The sequence below is a fragment of the Sorex araneus genome, chromosome 3 (assembly GCF_027595985.1).
Source record: "Sorex araneus isolate mSorAra2 chromosome 3, mSorAra2.pri, whole genome shotgun sequence".
In the NCBI taxonomy this organism is placed as follows: Eukaryota; Metazoa; Chordata; class Mammalia; order Eulipotyphla; family Soricidae; genus Sorex; species Sorex araneus.
In genome coordinates this window covers 80785892-80803088 of record NC_073304.1, presented here as the reverse complement: position 1 = coordinate 80803088, position 17197 = coordinate 80785892, and the positions used below count along the sequence as shown (strand labels likewise).

General features: G+C 36.9%; 1 protein-coding gene across 1 annotated transcript in view; it reads left to right on the top strand.

The window, feature by feature from the left end:
• DPH6 (diphthamine biosynthesis 6) overlaps nucleotides 1–14934 on the top strand; it is a 158826-nt gene extending 143892 nt beyond the window's left edge. Inside the window, exons 7-9 of the mRNA XM_004609552.2 lie at nucleotides 1249–1343; nucleotides 6056–6143; nucleotides 7579–14934. Coding sequence (XP_004609609.2) covers nucleotides 1249–1343; nucleotides 6056–6143; nucleotides 7579–7632 — 237 coding nt within the window. The 3' untranslated portion in view covers nucleotides 7633–14934. The remainder of the gene's footprint in view (nucleotides 1–1248; nucleotides 1344–6055; nucleotides 6144–7578) is intronic.
• Nucleotides 14935–17197: the final 2263 nt, after the last annotated feature.

Below are 17197 nucleotides of genomic sequence, written 5' to 3'. Positions count from 1 at the left end.
GTTGGAATGTTTTAGATTCAGAATAGTATCACCACAAAATAGGGGAGTAGGCAGATGTGTAATATGAAGTTAAAACTGAAGAGTTAGGAGACACTCTAGTATTGGAGATAATAGAGATTATCAATGGAATCACTCTTCCTCTGGACTCTTAGGAAGTTAGGCAGAAGAGGGCATATGCAGGAAAGCTATGAATTTCAGAATGAAGGAGTTAGAATCATAGTAATAAAACCTTGACCGGGTGCTGAAAGAACCTATAGGCTAGTCAGTGAACATGCTCCTAGTGTGGCTCCAGTCTTGTACGAGCAATATAGAGAATATTTTATTCCAAGCATCTGGATCTTTCAAATAATACAGCTTAAATCAAATGCAAGCCACAGGGTTTTTTCCCATTTTTAGTTTGACTTCCAAGTTTACTTAGTCATTACATTTACTAGAGTTAGTCCTTCCTAATAACTTGTATGCAGATTTAGTGTCACTATTTCACAAAACTCTTAGAGTTTTACTACTAATAATAACTTCAAGTATAATAACCATACCTGTGACTTTTTTCCATTCACAGGCATAATGAGAGTTATTTTTTGTTTTTAAAATATAGCATATAAACACAACATATATTTTGTACCTTCCACTTATGTCTGGAGTGATAACACGGTGGGTAGGGCATTTGCCTTGCACGCGGCCGACCCGGGTTTGATTCCTCCATCCCTCTCAGAGAGCCTGGCAAGCTACCAAGAGTATCCCGCCCGCACAGCAGAGCCTGGCAAGCTACCTGTGGCGTATTCGATATGCCAAAATCAGTAGCAACAAATCTCACAATGCAGACGTTACTGGTGCTCACTCGAGCAAATCGATAAACAGAGCTACGACAGTGCTTCCACATATGTCAAGAGACAGGGGAGAAGTACAAGTGGATGTTGTAAATTTTCATTTCCTATGTAATAACTTTGAGGCTTTTCTCTTTAGCCTTCCTTTGAACCCAAATCTAGAGACATTCCTAAAATCTATAGTAACCTGTAATATTTCTCACTGTCTACAAAACTGTTGGTCTCTGATGTTCTTGGTAAAGTTTAGGGGGTTATTAATAATGCTATAATAATATTGCTCATAAACAAGTTTTAAGCCAAAATATAAACCTTCTTTCCTGTAATTTGAAATCTTTTGGAATTAAAGGGCAAAATAGCATATTAAGTATTGTCTATTGTACCTAATTTAAACTTCCTGTTTCTTTTCTCTTCTTCCTGTTTCCAGCTTTCTAAGAAGTACGGAGTCCATGTTTGTGGGGAAGGTGGAGAGTATGAGACATTCACTTTGGATTGCCCTCTATTTAAGAAGAAAATAATTGTGTAAGATATCTCAGCATTTTCTTCTATTTTATTAAATTTAAGTGATAGAAGCAACTTAGCATTAAGCTTGAGGCAAGTTTTGTTGGGAAAAATAGAACATGTCCTCTAAGTTCACAAACACTCAATTTGTTTAATACCAGTGAAGTCGTCTGAATACCTAAATCAATACCTGACAAGACGAGGCCTTCATAGAAGGCTATAAACTTTTTAGACATTGCACTTTCGTTTACTTGCTGATTATGGCCTGCAGTAAAACTGGTACCTACACACTGACACTTTTATCCTTTCATGAAGTGTGAATTGCCTGTATTATTTATCTTTCATTACAGCTACATTTGATAAACTGCCACATCAGTAGCCTGTGGGTTCCATTAACACCATCCTCTTTTTCTTCTTTCTTGGCTTTAACAACTTAGAATGGTAATACTAAACATTTCTCCTCAGTTATTTGGGGTTGTTTTTACATTTCAACTTTGTTTTTAAATGAATTCAGTTTATGGTGAGTAGTGTGGTTTCTTTGCCATAAATTGTTAAAAATAGTAGAGTGAGAAACAGGAACTTTCGTCAGTTTATTACATTATTATCCATGCACTCTAATTTATGCTGTGCTTTGCATATGCTAAAAGAGTACTTTGTCTGCTTTTCTTTAGCTGTTATGCTTTTGGGAAAAGATTGTCAGAATAAATTTCAAAAATATCATCTGATGAGACATAAGAATCCTGCATTGAATGGACAGTTTCAGTATTTTCAACATTAATAGATGAGTTTTTGGGGGCCAGAGGAATAATACAGAGGCCAAGGCATATGGCCAAACCTGGTTTGCTCCCCAGTGCCATATGATCTCCCCAATACCAACAAGTGTGGCCCCTAGAGTTCCCCAAACACTACCAGGGTGATCAAAATGACCTCCTGGCATCCTGGCCTGCAGCATCATGTCCTCAGATCCTCACACTGAACCAACAGCAAGATTGGCCAGGAGTGACAGGGAAAGACCCTGAACCATTCCTACATTTGCCCACTTTTTAATGTTCTTTTAACAGTTTCCACTAATTATATGGCAAAATATTTAGCAAACATAATTTGGCAATTATTATTACTCAATAATTATTTGGCAGATATTTATTAAATATTATGTCCAATATGCTGTACATTATTAATGTAGTTCCTGTCTTCAGGGAGATGAATTTAGTACATCTACATATAGTTATGGTAGAAGATGGTAATGGGAAGATTCAGAAGAACGAGGAATAAATATACAGATGGGAGATATTCCATAAATGTACGGATGGGAGATAATTATGATAATCATAAAATCACAAAAGAGGTATGCATTTGGTATTATATAAAAATTATTTGAATATTCAAGAAATGCATTTTATGCTATGGCAAACTATAGAAATCTTAAAAATGTTTTCTTATTATGTGGGATTAACCAAATTTGGGGAAGCCAGCATATTTAGGGAAAGATGCCACAGAATAGTACTTTTCTTATTTATTTGGAAATTTTAGCAATACAGAAGTCTAGAACAGTCTAGAATTTTAAGATATATACTAATTTACATCACATGATCAGAAACTTTTTTTTTTAATTTATTGTTTTTTATGCCTAAAAGTTGAATCTTTTTGACGTTATGATTGTGTAGACAAGGAAGCCTAAGTCTGATTGAGACAATTGCATGAGGGGAATTAGTCATGGTATGGAAGACAGAAGTACCAAGGGAGGTATATAAAAAGCCTCTAGTGCCAAAATGAGCCATACTGTTCAACTGAATAATCATTTACTGAGGCAAATTATGTGGGTGGAACTCTGCAAGCTGCTACCATACTCTGTAGGAGGTCTTCCTTTAGCTGAATAAACAGGCAAATCAATATAAGTGGTTAGTGCTAACATATGGGTATGTACTTGACAACACAGAGAAGTCACCATCTTTTTGTTCTTATTCATTTTTAAGTTAACCACTAATCTAATTATTATGCTATTCTTTGCTGAGGCCAGAGATAAAGTATAGAGGGTAAGGTGCTTGCCTTGCACATGGTTGACCCAGATTCAATCCCTTTCACCCTGTATGGTTCCTTGAGCCCACTAGGACTGATTCCCAGAGTGCACAGCCAGGAATAAGAGGATTAAGCCCTGAACACCACCAGATGTGGCCCCAAAACCAATAGGAATAAAACCAAACCCTAGGGCTGTCTGAGGATAACAGAGAAATGGAATCATAGAAATGGTACTGGGAGTTGTTTGTTAACATAAGGGTCTGTACATGGGTAATATCAGTTTACAATTGTCTTTCCAGGTGAGAGGTAGGAACAAACACATAATTATAGAGATACCAGAGTCTTAAAACTTTATTCTTTTTAAATAATTTAAATTATTGTTTTAAAACTATCATTATTATTATTTTGAAATGAATAATTAGGGTCTGACCTCACATCTGAAGAAACTTGACAACAGTAAAAAGACTCAGATCTGCCTCAGCTATTCCCAGTTAACACCCTAGACATTGTAGTTATGGCTACTCACTGATTGCAGTTACGGTTACTCATTGATAGTGCCTGAGTGTAGAAAGTCTCAGTGTTTAAGAGTACTCATTATGTTAGCATACACAAAGAAGGAAGGCAGCAACCGTAAAGCATGGATTACTATAATATTCCAGTAAACCCTAAATTTAGGATTCAGAGAAGTTCACAAAGTCTAAGAAACCAGAGAACTTTGAAAGCTCAGTTCCAGTTTAGGCTTATGAATTAGAAAAAAAGAATTTGTGGTCTTTTCTGTTTAAAAACTTTTCATTTGAGATCTAATCTGTTGACCTAGTTTTATAAGTTAAATGGTATTAGTCAGTTAGAGAATATAGAAAATAGAAACCATGAAAATTATTTTCCTCTTCATTTAGTGTCCAGAATGTATATATTTTCTCTAGATAATAATCTCAGTTCAGAATACAGTAATAAATTAAGTGAGCTGTTTCTATCAGCCTTCTATTTCTTGTGGGGATAAAGACAATGCACTGATAATGAAGAGTTTGAAAATCCTTTCTACTGACATAGCATTGGTTCACTTTAGTTATGTTTTTCGTGCAAACCATAGTGAAGGATCTCAAAATCAAGATGCAAAGAGTGGGCATAAGTAAGGTTTCTGGTCAGTTTCCAAGGCTGAATTCAAGAACAAAGAGATTGTAATTTAATATGAGTGTAAGTATTGATAGGAATTTGAATGTAAACTTGATTGAGGAACCAAGATTAGATCAGACCTGGCCACTCTGGATTAAAGAGAAATAAAACCAGTAGACTTAAAAAGAAAAGAAAAAATGAGTGGGTATGCTGCATAAAGCAAAAGCAAGAACTCTTCATCACTTTCCTTTCCTCCCTGTATACTGGAAGCAGCTTAGTTGGTACACATATAAACATATGTACTATGGATTCTGTCTCTCTAATGATTCCATTTCAATTCTGTTATTTTCTTTTTATGACATAGGGCCTCTTAATGTTATCAATGTTTTATAAACATAATAAAACATATTTGATAGCAATTCATAAAGTGTAGTTGATTTCTTTGTCAAACTTCTTTTTCCTCTGTCTCTAACCCTAAAGTGAAAAGAAAACAGATTTTGCCCATAAAAAATATAACATTTTAGAGCCAAGTATTTTTTTTCTTGTTGTAAACAAGTAAGTCTACATTATAAATGTGATTTTTAAAAATATCTCACCTTAGTAACAAAGAGTCAAGTAAGGTAGCAATTTATTTTCAAGGCCAGAGCAGGTAGGGCATTTGCCTTGCATATGACAGACCTGAGTTCAATTCCCAGCACCACACATAGTCCCCTGAGCCCCACCAGGAGTCATCGTGGAGTGCAGAGTCAGGAGTAAGCTCTAGCACTGCTGGATGTGGGCCCAAAACAGAAACAAACAAAATAAAATGAAAAGAAGAATTTATATTTTTGTGCTATACTGGTTAAAGACTATTAACGTATATTAGTATAAGCAATGGAACAAGTTCCTGAGGCATTAAAGAAATAAGAAACTTTTAAAATTCTAATTGAAATGAAAAACTATTAATAAATAACAATAAAATTACTATTAGAATTTCACACGTAATCTTAATGATTTGTGTATGCTTTACAGTATACCTTTGATAAAAGTTGAGCTAATTTACATGTATCCATATGACATCAGCAAGCAGTTGATACCATTTTACCTGATTGTGGTAATTACTATGTCATGCCGTCAATTTTAATAGCAATGATATTACAGTGTGAAGAGTTCAACTAGAGCTTAAAACCATCACTAGTATTGCTTTTGTGAAGGATAATTGAGATTTTTGTGAAACACTGAATGAATTACCTCTTGAAAATGAGAAGAATAATGAAGATAAAGTACTATTGTTTAATGGTTAGCCCATATCAAGCAAATTTGTGAAAGTGAAATTGAATAGGAGTTCTAAAACTTAACACTGTTCAGAGATGTTTTAAGTGTATCTGAAAATTGAACTGTGTGTCCTCATAAAGATGAAAGTTTCATTACTTTTTCTTGAAAGTTTAGTGTTCATTATTCTTTCCTCAAATAATGAACTACTAATAAAATTTGTTAATCACTACATATTGTATTCCAAAGGAAATAAATATTAGATGACAGTTTTTGGTCTTTTTTAGTCACTAGCAGAAGTGATTTCCACAATATAGATAGTAGATAAGTACTTATGAATTTTTATATTTCAGGGATTCATCTGAAGTTGTTATGCATTCAGCTGATGCATTTGCACCTGTGGCATATCTACGCTTTTTAGATTTGCATTTGGAAGAAAAGGCAAGTAAACCTAAACTTGACAGTGATCCAAAAACTAATAATAATAAAAACCTTAAATATGCTTTGGCTTTGTATATATAATTCTGTAACAAATAATAGTTAAAAGATTATTATTAGTGATTTTTAGATCTTATTCAGTAAGATATATTAAAATATTAGAGCTTTATTTTATTTTAAGATATCAGAGCTCTATATTATACAAAATATTACATTTCTGAAGAATTAATTGAGCACAATTAATATGCAAGAAGACAGTATAACGTCTAACCAACTAATAAATAACTTAATAAAATAAGAATTAAGTTATTGTGCATGAGCATTAGCAAGAAGGTTTGAGCATGAATTACACTTTCATTATGCAAAGTTCAAGAGGAAAGAAAAGGGAGATATATAGCTTTTTCAAAAAATATCCAAGAGAGCAAATGTAGAAGTAGAGATAGAGGGCAAATATGTGATAAAGTTCTATTTTATATACATTGATTGTCAAAATACCACAGAGTCTCAATTTGAAAATCTTTGGTAGATGTATTGTAAACCATAGTGCCCAAAAGAAAAAGAAAGAAGGGGAGAGGGAGTGAAAGAGAGAGAGTCGGGGAAGACTTGCTGGCAGGGTGGTAGAAGGAAAACTAGGGAAGATGAGGGGTGGGAAATGTACACTGGTGAAGGGACCAGTGTTGGAACATTGTAGGACTGAAACCCAATCATAAACAATTCTGTTACTGTGTGTCTAACAGTGATTTCATTTATAAAAGAAAAGGAAAGAAAGAAAATATTTGGTAGAACAGGTAACAATGGGCTGGAGCAATAGTGCAGCGGGTAGGGTGTTCGCCTTGCACGTGGCCGACCTGGGTGCAAGGTTATGAAAGCTAAAGTTATGTGAGGAATTGAGGATGTGAGAAAAAAAGTATTCTGCATTTTTAATGGTCTATCACCAAATCTTGGAACATACCTGTAGTGTGTATATATAATCAATACTATATAATAATAAATATAATGTCATACATATAACACTAAAATTATCTGGATGGAAAAATGCCCAAGAGTAAGATACATATCATTATTTCTCCAGCAAAAAATAGGAAAGACCAGACTGAAAATAGAAATTATGCTAGAAAATCACTACTGGTGACCTTTTACCATGAAGTAACTACAGAATGAAGTTTACTTTGCAAATGTTCTTGAGATTTACTGAAAGTAACCCCTTCCTTTCTGGATCTCTGTTACTTTTTTAACCATAAGTTACATGCAGAAAATCAAAACCTTACATTCTTTGATGAGACAAGTTAGCTGTTACATGTTCAGTTCTAAATAAATATTTCATTATTCACCTTGCTGTTTTCATAGTCCATTTAGTCTATTGCAGAAAAAATTGTTATTTCTTTAAGATGGAATATTCACTGATAATAAATATGGTGCCTCTTTCCTTTTTTTGTAGGTGTCCTCAGTGCCTGACAACTGCAGAACATCTAATTATATACATAATTCTTGAAAAGCCACTTTGAATATTTTTACTATGCTATCATTTATGTATAAGACAAATTACATAATGTTTTCTGAATATTATGGCCAGTTTTTTTGTCTAAACTTTTAACTCATATATATATATGGACATATATATGTATGTATAAACTTATAATATCAGTACACCACTTGCTTTGCATGTGACCAACCCAGGTTCCATCCCTGGCACTATATGTATATGCTTTGCTCATTAGTATTACAAGAACTGTATTCTTTCTCTGACTTCTGTTAAGACACCATGTCTGCGGCATCTCTGTGCTATGCCCTTTGCTTCCCTTTTTGCTTTATCGCTAACTCTTATTACTGTATGGTTCCTTTGCTTTCATCACACTCATTAGTGTTTTACCTTGTCTCCTTTCTGTTGTCATCTCTGCCAGTAATATATGCAAAGATGCTGGAATTGGGGATGAAATGGCAATCACTTAATTTGTCCCCAATTTAATGTATAAAACTGGATGTCATCAGGTTATTTATTTTTGCTTTGAATAAACTGTTTCAACATTATTGGATGGTCAGGAAAATTATAGTTAACTCTTGCTGATTATTTTATGACTGATTAAAATTCCATCTTTAGAATTACTTGTACTGACATTAGACAGCCTTATTTTAAATAGGCTTTATTTTTTAATGTAGATTGGGGTTCACAACAGATTTGAGCAGAGTTCTCATAAATCCTATCCCACATATACACAAACTCCCTCACTATCAACATCTAGCACCAGAGTTATACATTGCTTGCAGCCAGCGAATTTACATGGACACATCATAAGCTTTCAGAGTGCATCATGTATATTACTGTTACTTATTTTCCTTCTTCTGTATTGCTTGAGGTGGAGGTGCGACGGGTGGGAAGAGGGGTTGGAATGTGTCTGGCAATGATGCAGTGCCAGGGATTAAATCCAGTTCAGTTGCATGCAAGGGAAGTACTTAACCCCTGTATTATCTCTCTAGCCCACTGCTATTCATTCTTGATGGGGTTTTTAGTTTGTTTGGGAGTTTTGTGGTTTTATTTTGTTTTGGGACCACACTTGGCAATGCTCAGGACTTCCTCCTGACTTTGCGCTCAGGAACTACTCCTGGCATTGCCCAGGGAACCATATGGGATGCCAGGGATTGAACCCAGGTCTGCTGTGTGCAAGGCAAGTGCTCTAACTGCTGTACTGTCACTCTAGCCCACTCATTTTTGATATTGTATATTGTTTTGGGTATCATTGTATCACTGTCATCCTGTTGCTCATCGATTTGCTCGAGTGGGCACCAGTAATGTCTTTATTGTGAGACTTGTTGTTACTGTTTTTGGCATATTGAATACGCCACAGGTAGCTTGCCAGGCTCTGCCGTGTGGGAGGGATACTCTCGGTAGCTTGCCAGGCTCTCTGAGAGGGACAGAGGAATCGAACATGGGTCAGCCGCATGCAAGGCAAACACCCTACCCTCTGTGCTATCACTCCCATCCATTGTTTTGTGTATCCACTATTATAGTATCATAAAAATCTTACCTGCTACCTCTGCTCACCATTTCTTTTCAATTCCTGGAAACCACTAATCTTTATGTCTTCATACTTCTGGCTTTTCCAGGATGCTATTTATTTGAAATCATATGGTACACAGACTTTTTTTCTTTCTTTTTGGGTCACACCCAGCGATGCACAGGGGTTACTTCTAGCTTTACACTCAGGAATTACTCCTGGCAGTGCTGAGGGAACCATATGGGATGCTGGGAATTGAACCCGGGTCGGCTGCGTGCAAGGCAAATGCCCTACCCGCTATGCTATTGCTCCAGCCCCAACACAGACTTTTTTTTTTAACTATCTCTGGTTCTTCTGTTTGTTCCTGAGTTTTTAAGTGATGAATTAATTGTCCCATTGTTCAGATGTCCCACAATTCATTTACCCATTCACCTACCAAGATATATCCTGTTGCTTTATAGTTTTGGAAATTATGAATAAAGCTGCTTTAAACATCAGATATAAGGTCTGCTATTTCATCCTTTTTGGGTAAATACCAAGGAGTATTACTGTTGAACTTTATGGTAGGTAAGTTTGTTTCATTTGGGAGCTGGAAATATAGTACAGCAGGTAGGGCATTTGCCTTGCACATGGCCAATCTCCAGCACCCCATATGGCACCCCCAAGCATCACAAGATGTGGTCCAAAAAAAGTTTGTTTTTTTTTATAAAAAGTCACCAAGTCCCAAGTACCATGTTGAGTGAAATGAGTCAGAAGGAGAGGGACAGATATAGAATGACTGCATTCATTTTGTGGTATATTTTATATATATATATGTGTGTATGTATATATATGTGTGTGTACATATATATATATATATGAATGAAGAAGAACTGTTCCTTGGAACATACAATAACAGGCATTGGTGGCGTCAGTGTCCTTGTCAACACAAACTTGGCCATGCGCACTGATTCATTCAAATGCCTAACAATCCGAGTCGGACGATTACACTTGAATTGATGTGGCTCACTGCCAGCAGTTTCTATCTTCGTTGTCTATGCACCAACATCCAACTACGATGAAGAAGAAATTGAGAAGCTCTACTTGGAGCTGGAGAAGTTCTATAAAGAAGAACACACCTTCTATAAGAACATTGTCGATGATTTTAATGCCAAGAGAGGACTGAGAAAGTCACCCCAAGAACTCCACATTGGGACCCATGGCTTAGAATGGAATGAACAGAATGAGAGACTGTCTGAGTTCATCATGTCGACCAAGACTATCCATGGTAACTTGGCCAGTTCCAGAAGGCCAAACCTAAATGTTGGACATTGTCTCCCAGTGGACAGTTCCACAACGAAATTGACCACATCATATTCAATCGAAGGTTTTGCCTGACCAATGTCGCTGTTGTCCCAAAATTCCAGACGGGATCAGACCACCGTCTCCTTCATGCAAAATTCTACTTTACAGAGTGGGGAGGAGGGTCTGCAAAGTTTAAGTTTAAGAAGAGAACTCCCAGAGTGACCACCAACTGGGAGCTCTTTGGCACTATTGCGGCAGTGTGGGAAGATACCGTTGTTGACAACATCGACAAGGAATACGATCGACTGGTTCAGCACCCTCATGACTGCACGAGGAATGCCAAGAATGGGAAAGCCACAAATAGATGCCTGTCTTCAGAAACTCTAGAGCTCATTCGCCAGCGTGGTTTGGCATGAGCCTCAGGCAACCAAAAGCTAATGTCTGAGCTTGCAAAACTGTGCAGAGAAGCGATAAAGGAAGACCTCAAAGAGAGAAGAGCAGCAGTGTTGGCCAATGCAGCAGAAGCTGGGAAAAGTATTCGCAACACTCGCCTGTCCTTCGCCAACTACAAGACCAAAATGACTGCCCTCCGACATCCTGATGGATCTATCACATCTTTCAGAAGGGCAATGGAGAGGATTATTCACAACTTCTACTCAGGTCTCTTCAACAGCCACATCCACCTGCCCACATACCAAATTCTGCAAAATGGATATGTCGTTCCCAACATCCTTCCTTCCAAAATCCCACACACCATTTCGTCGGTAAAGACGCATACAGCACCCAGTCCAGACAAGGTCAGACCCAAACACCTGAAGCATCTGTCACCAGTACTCATCAATACACTGGTTCAGCTCTTCACACGCTACCTGACCGTATGCAAGGTTCTGTCCCAATGGAAAACCAGCAGGACCGTTCTGTTGCACAAGAAAGGTCCATGACATCGGCAACTATCACCCAATCTGTCCTTTATCCGTCGTCTACAAGTTGTTCACTCGAGTCATCCTGAATAGAATAGGCAGAACACTAGATGAAGGACAACTATGGGAGCAAGTCGGGTTCCGAAAAGGATTCAGCACATTCAATCATATCCACACAGTGACCAAGCTCATTGAAGTTTCGAGAGAATTCAAGATTCGGCTCTGTCTAACGTTCATTGATTTAAATAAGGCCTTTGATTCTGTTGAGACTGAAATGGTCATCAAAGCCCTAGCCAAACAGGGCATTCAAACTCAGTACATCAAGATCCTCCACAAGTTGTATTACAGATTCACCACCAGCATTTTGTTGACTATAATGTTTTTTATCTCTCCATATAAATATTAGGATTGGAGATTTTATCAGAGATTCTAATGATTTGATCAATATATAGAGCAAGTTCAAAAGATCTGACTTTTTGACAATATTGAGACATTTTACTCATGGTAATGGAAAATCTATTTCATTTCACTTGCATTTTTGCCTGAGTTTTGGTTAGACTTTTTTAAAAATCTTTTTTGCTATAATTAATAATGTTAAGTGTTGCATAATCTCAATCTTCTTTTTCTAGCAGGTTTTAGGTGGCATTCTGAATTCATATGAGAGGTCCTTTCTCAGACATGTAATCGCATCCCAGTGATTTGAGTAAAACTTTGGCCAAGTCACCAGCTTTACACTTCAGCTGCCCCAGATAGCAGAGAGAAGCATTTTTCTAGAGGGAACATAAAATATTATTGCCAAAAGATAGACAAAAGTTAGAAGGCAAAAATTATGCATATTCTTCCATTTTCTATCAAAATTGCATTGCCATTTCAAACTCACATTAACAACTCTTCACCTCAAAAATTAGTGATACCTAAAATGCAGTACCTTGTATTCAAAACTCTCTAAAACTCTGTATCCCCAAATTCCCTGCAGTTTCCTGTCACTCCATCTATCAAAGATTTGTAACCTATCATGATTTCAGTTACTTGCTGAACTGTGACTTATTTTTTTCTGAGTCATCATTATCCTAATCCTTTTCAAGGATAAGACTGGCTACTATCTCCCTGGTAAATTTCCTTATGGCTTTGGTCACTATTACTCTGACATGTCTTCTACTTAAGATTTCCTGATTTCCTCAATAGCTTCTCAACATTTTACCTTCAACATATACGTATATCTAAAGTTCCTTTTATGGCTCCTTTTAAAATGTATGATTTTTTATTTGTTTTTTTTCCTAAATGCTAGCTTGTCACTCTATACAGATGATTCTTTATTTAATAATTGTCTTATCTTTCAATAAATATGTTTTTTCTTAAGTCCAGATCCTTATTTCTAAAGAACTGATGAATATGACTCCCAATGTGTAACAGATCATAGGGTACAAACATTGAACTCATGTTCCCCTCCAAAAATACCTTTTCCCTTTTGTATTATTTAATATCATTGATTTCCCCTAGTGTCCCAGTGCAAAATAGTGTCATTTATCTCTTACATCTTTCTCTCATTATCATAAAAATGTAATTGATGATTTCATCTTTTATGTGCTAGTTCTAATGTCTCTTTACCACTTTATCTCCATTCCTATCTTACTTAAAATTGTATCTTCAATTTAAGATGCAATTTCTTTTAAGTGAACTTTTTGCTTTCGTTCTTCCCACATTCCATCTAGTCTACTGTCATATTATTTTCCTTTCTAAGTTTTGAATTTTTTTGCCCCGCAATCCCAAATTGTGCTACATTGTTTTCTAAATAAACAAAATGCTTGGTCATGAGTAGAAAACAGGTTGCAATAGTGCCCTTTTTCATTAGTGTCCCCTGAAATCTCATGCATGTGTCCTTCATCCCAGTAATACAGAACCATAGGATGTTACCTTATTATGACTTCTGATTCTCTCCTCCCTAGCCTTTGCTTATTCTCTTATCTGTATTCCTCTCTTCACTTTCTTCTTTAACTACCTCCATCCTATAACCATGATGCAGGATTGAACTCAGATACTCTTAACTAACTTATCCACATCAAATGAACTGCCTTATCCTTTTGATTCTTCATTTATTGTAACAAATAATAGATTCAGCTTTCCTTCCACCTCTGTCTCTGTTCTCAGGGGGCTCTGCCTGCTTGGGGTCCATAAATAATACTGGAATTCAAACCATAGCAGCATGTAGAGCAAGTGCGTGAACCTCTGTACTATCTATCCAGTCCCCAGAATTGTTTTGTTGTTGTTGCTGTTGTTATAGCTGTTAAAGGACTTTTATTTACATGTAGTCGTAATTTTCATGTGACAATTTTTTTATTATTTTCATATTCTTTGTAAGATATATTAATTCAGTGGCTTTTAATTTAATGGATCATGTATTATTTTAAACATTTTTATTATAATTTTTTTTTTTTTTTTGCTTTTTGGGTCACACCCGGCGATGCACAGGGGTTACTCCTGGTTCTACACTCAGGAATTACTCCTGGCGGTGCTCAGGGGACCATATGGGATGCTGGGATTCGAACCTGGGTCGGCCGCGTGCAAGGCAAACGCCCTACCCGCTGTGCTATCGCTCCAGCCCCTTTTATTATAAATTTTATATGGACCTGTGATTCAGTGATAGACTACATGCCTTACATGTGTGAGGCCTTGAGTTTTTCGCCCCGTACTGCACAATCAAAAATTTCATAGCCATAAGCTTCCCTTTCATGTTATATACCATTTAATGAAAGTTACTTTCTTGTTTATCCATTTTTCTTTGGCTTGTTAGAGGGGAAAAAAATGCTCTAAGCTAACTTTTATGTAAAAATGCAATTTTTAGAAGTCGTTAGTGTAAATTTTAAGTTACACAAGATTTTCAGGTTATACAAATGACCCTTAAACTTTTCTAATGAATAATTAATATATTCAAATTTTACCTTTGAGTTAAAATCTTAAATTATTAATGTGAGTATAAAAATTATATCAACTAAACATGGAATTCCAAACAAAATAACTGAATAATGGAAAGCTCCAGGTTAAAAATGGGGAAATATATTAAAATTTCGTCTGGGGCCCTGACTTTATTGCTTACGGCAAACTTGATGCTAAAATGTACCATATATCACCACAATGACGGTCTTGAGAAAATGAAAAATACAAAGCTTTACATAAATCAACCAAAAGATCATATTAAAATGCATAACCTTTAACAGAAGAATCAAGACTTTTACTTTTAACTATTCAGAAGCTTTTTCTTCCTTAGGAAGTTGTTTTATATTTTTCAGCCAGCATTATGAGAAATAATATTTCAAATTAATTGCAGCATAGCCATTACATTTATAAAGTTAAATTTCACAGAAAGTTGTCCCCAACTTTACTAATACATGCTACTATCACTTAATACTTAATTTTATTTTTTGTTTAAATAATCTCATGGGACAGCTATATATGTCTTAAAATTGTGAAAGTTCACATTCCTAAAGTTGTAATGTTTATTCACACCATAGGCTCAAAATCCATTCTTCTCTCTCTCATTGTATTTTGCTTTAAATTAATATTATTAAATCTCTTGAAATAAATTGTGATTTTGTACTATCTCTCTGTGCTTTTTTTTTTCTGTAACAAATACCAAAGTTTGGAACTCTTAGGTTTATGTGAAATTCACTTAAATATGGCAAATTACAGAGTAATTCTATTTAAAACTTTAAAGAGAAGGTATTACAGATACTCATTCCCAGCATAATGGTTATAGTAACATATCTCACTAGTGTAGGCAATCTAAACTGAAGTTATAGCCATAATACATTGTTGAGTAAAAATGGAGAGCTGCTTATAATTACATTTCTGGTTTTCTTTTTTTCTTTAAAAACATAATTGATGATTGTGGTAGGGAGTTTATGTGCTTATTTATATTTAAATAAGGATAATAAGAAGTGGGTATTCCAGACTGTTATTACTGATTTCTTTTAGGGAAGATAGCATAAAAGAGGAAGACACAAGGAACACATTATTTATGTACCTGTAATTGGTGACTTCTTACAATGAGCATCTGTTTGTCTTTTTTAATTTAAAAACATTTGCTTAAGAAAATAATCTGGAAGAAGGGAGGCCAAGATGGTCAGAAAGAAACATTTCTTGTGACACTGCTGTAACATCAACACAAAGAAAACACAAACAGAGCCAGGAAAGGGTATCACTGAGCCAATTCACTGAGGAAAACAGACATCATCTCAGGGAGACAGCCCTGAAGGGGGCAGAAGTGCAGACAAGCCAGGAGTTAAGGGGAGTTTTCCCTAGGAGTGGGGAAGAGAGAGACAGAGACGGAAAGAAACAGGGGATTGGCAAACTGGAAGAGCCTACCTGGGCCAGAACAGACAACTTAGAGCAAAAGGAACACAGAGGACTTACACAATGTCCCCTTTATATCTGCACTTGCTAAGACAAAAACAAAGAGCTATTGGATCCAAGGTGACTTGTATGCATTAGAATTCTTATCTTGGCTCTGTTTGGAGGGACACCCTGTCTGAGCTGACACAGCCCAAATTCACCCAGTTAAATTGAGTTTCACTGTATCACTGTCATCCCGTTGCTTATCTATTTGCTCGAGCGGGCACCAGTAATGTCTCCATTGTGAGACTTGTTACTGTTTTTGGCATATCGAATACGCCATGGGTAGCTTACCAGGCTCTGCCGTGTGGGCGGGATACTCTCGGTAGCTTGCTGGGCTCTCCTAGAGGGACGGAGGAATTGAACCCGGGTCGGCCACATGCAAGGCAAACGCCCTCCCCGCTGTGCTATTGCTCCAACCCAAATCCAGTATAAGTTCTGTTTTATACTCAAAACCACAGGAAGCACCAGATTCAGTTTCCAAACTTAACTGGAAGACACCGAGTGCAAAAGATCCTATATGGTTCAGTTTTGTCATGATATGAGACTAATACCCAAGGACAGTAGAAATAAGGACCAGGAGGATTGGTCCACAGTTGGAGCCTGCCTCAAGTCCTGGGGGAGAAGGCAGTTAGGATAGAGAAGGGATCACTATGACAAAGATTGTTGAAAATGATCACTCTGGATAAGAACTGCGTGCTGAAAAGTAAAGGAACAAACATGATAACCTCTCAGTATCTGCGTTGCAAACCATAATGCCAGAGAGAGGGAGAGAGAGAAGGAAAGTGCCTACCATAGAGTCAGGCTGCGGGGAGGGTGGTGGGAGGGAAACTGGGAACTTTGGTGGTGGAAAATGTACACTGGTTGATTCAATAAAATACAGATAAGTAAAACTGGGGGGTAGGGGAGGTTCAATTTTGTGCCTATACTCACTGTGTCAGAAAGAATCTAGGACTAGGACTTGGCCATAGCCAGCACAGATGGTGCAGTTGTCCCTGGGCCATAGCTGGGAACAGCCATTCCCCAGAAATCAATGGGGCGCTGCCATCCAGGACTGTAGCGGGTAGCACAGACACTCTGGAGGTGAGCCACACCCATCAATCAGACTGTGGTTCTGAGTAACCATCCCCAACCTGGAAGTGGAACATGCAAAAAGTCCCCTGGAGCTATGCAAGTCAGCTTGCAGAACAGCTGTTATTGGATACACATACCCATAATCCCCAGTCACTGCCCAAATCAGGTGGACTGTGATGCCACAGCAACTGCAAAAACCAGCAACTGCGAACCTTAGGCCAGTACCCAGGCCAGATAGACCTTGCTGCTCTAGCAGCTACAGGCACAGCTGTTGACACCTAGATACACACAAACGAGTCACAGGTAGAAAATTAGTCTTACAAGCACTTAAGAAATCCTGACAAGGTATGTGTGGCTACCAGAAGTCTAGTAGAGTCATAATCACTAATCTGACAGT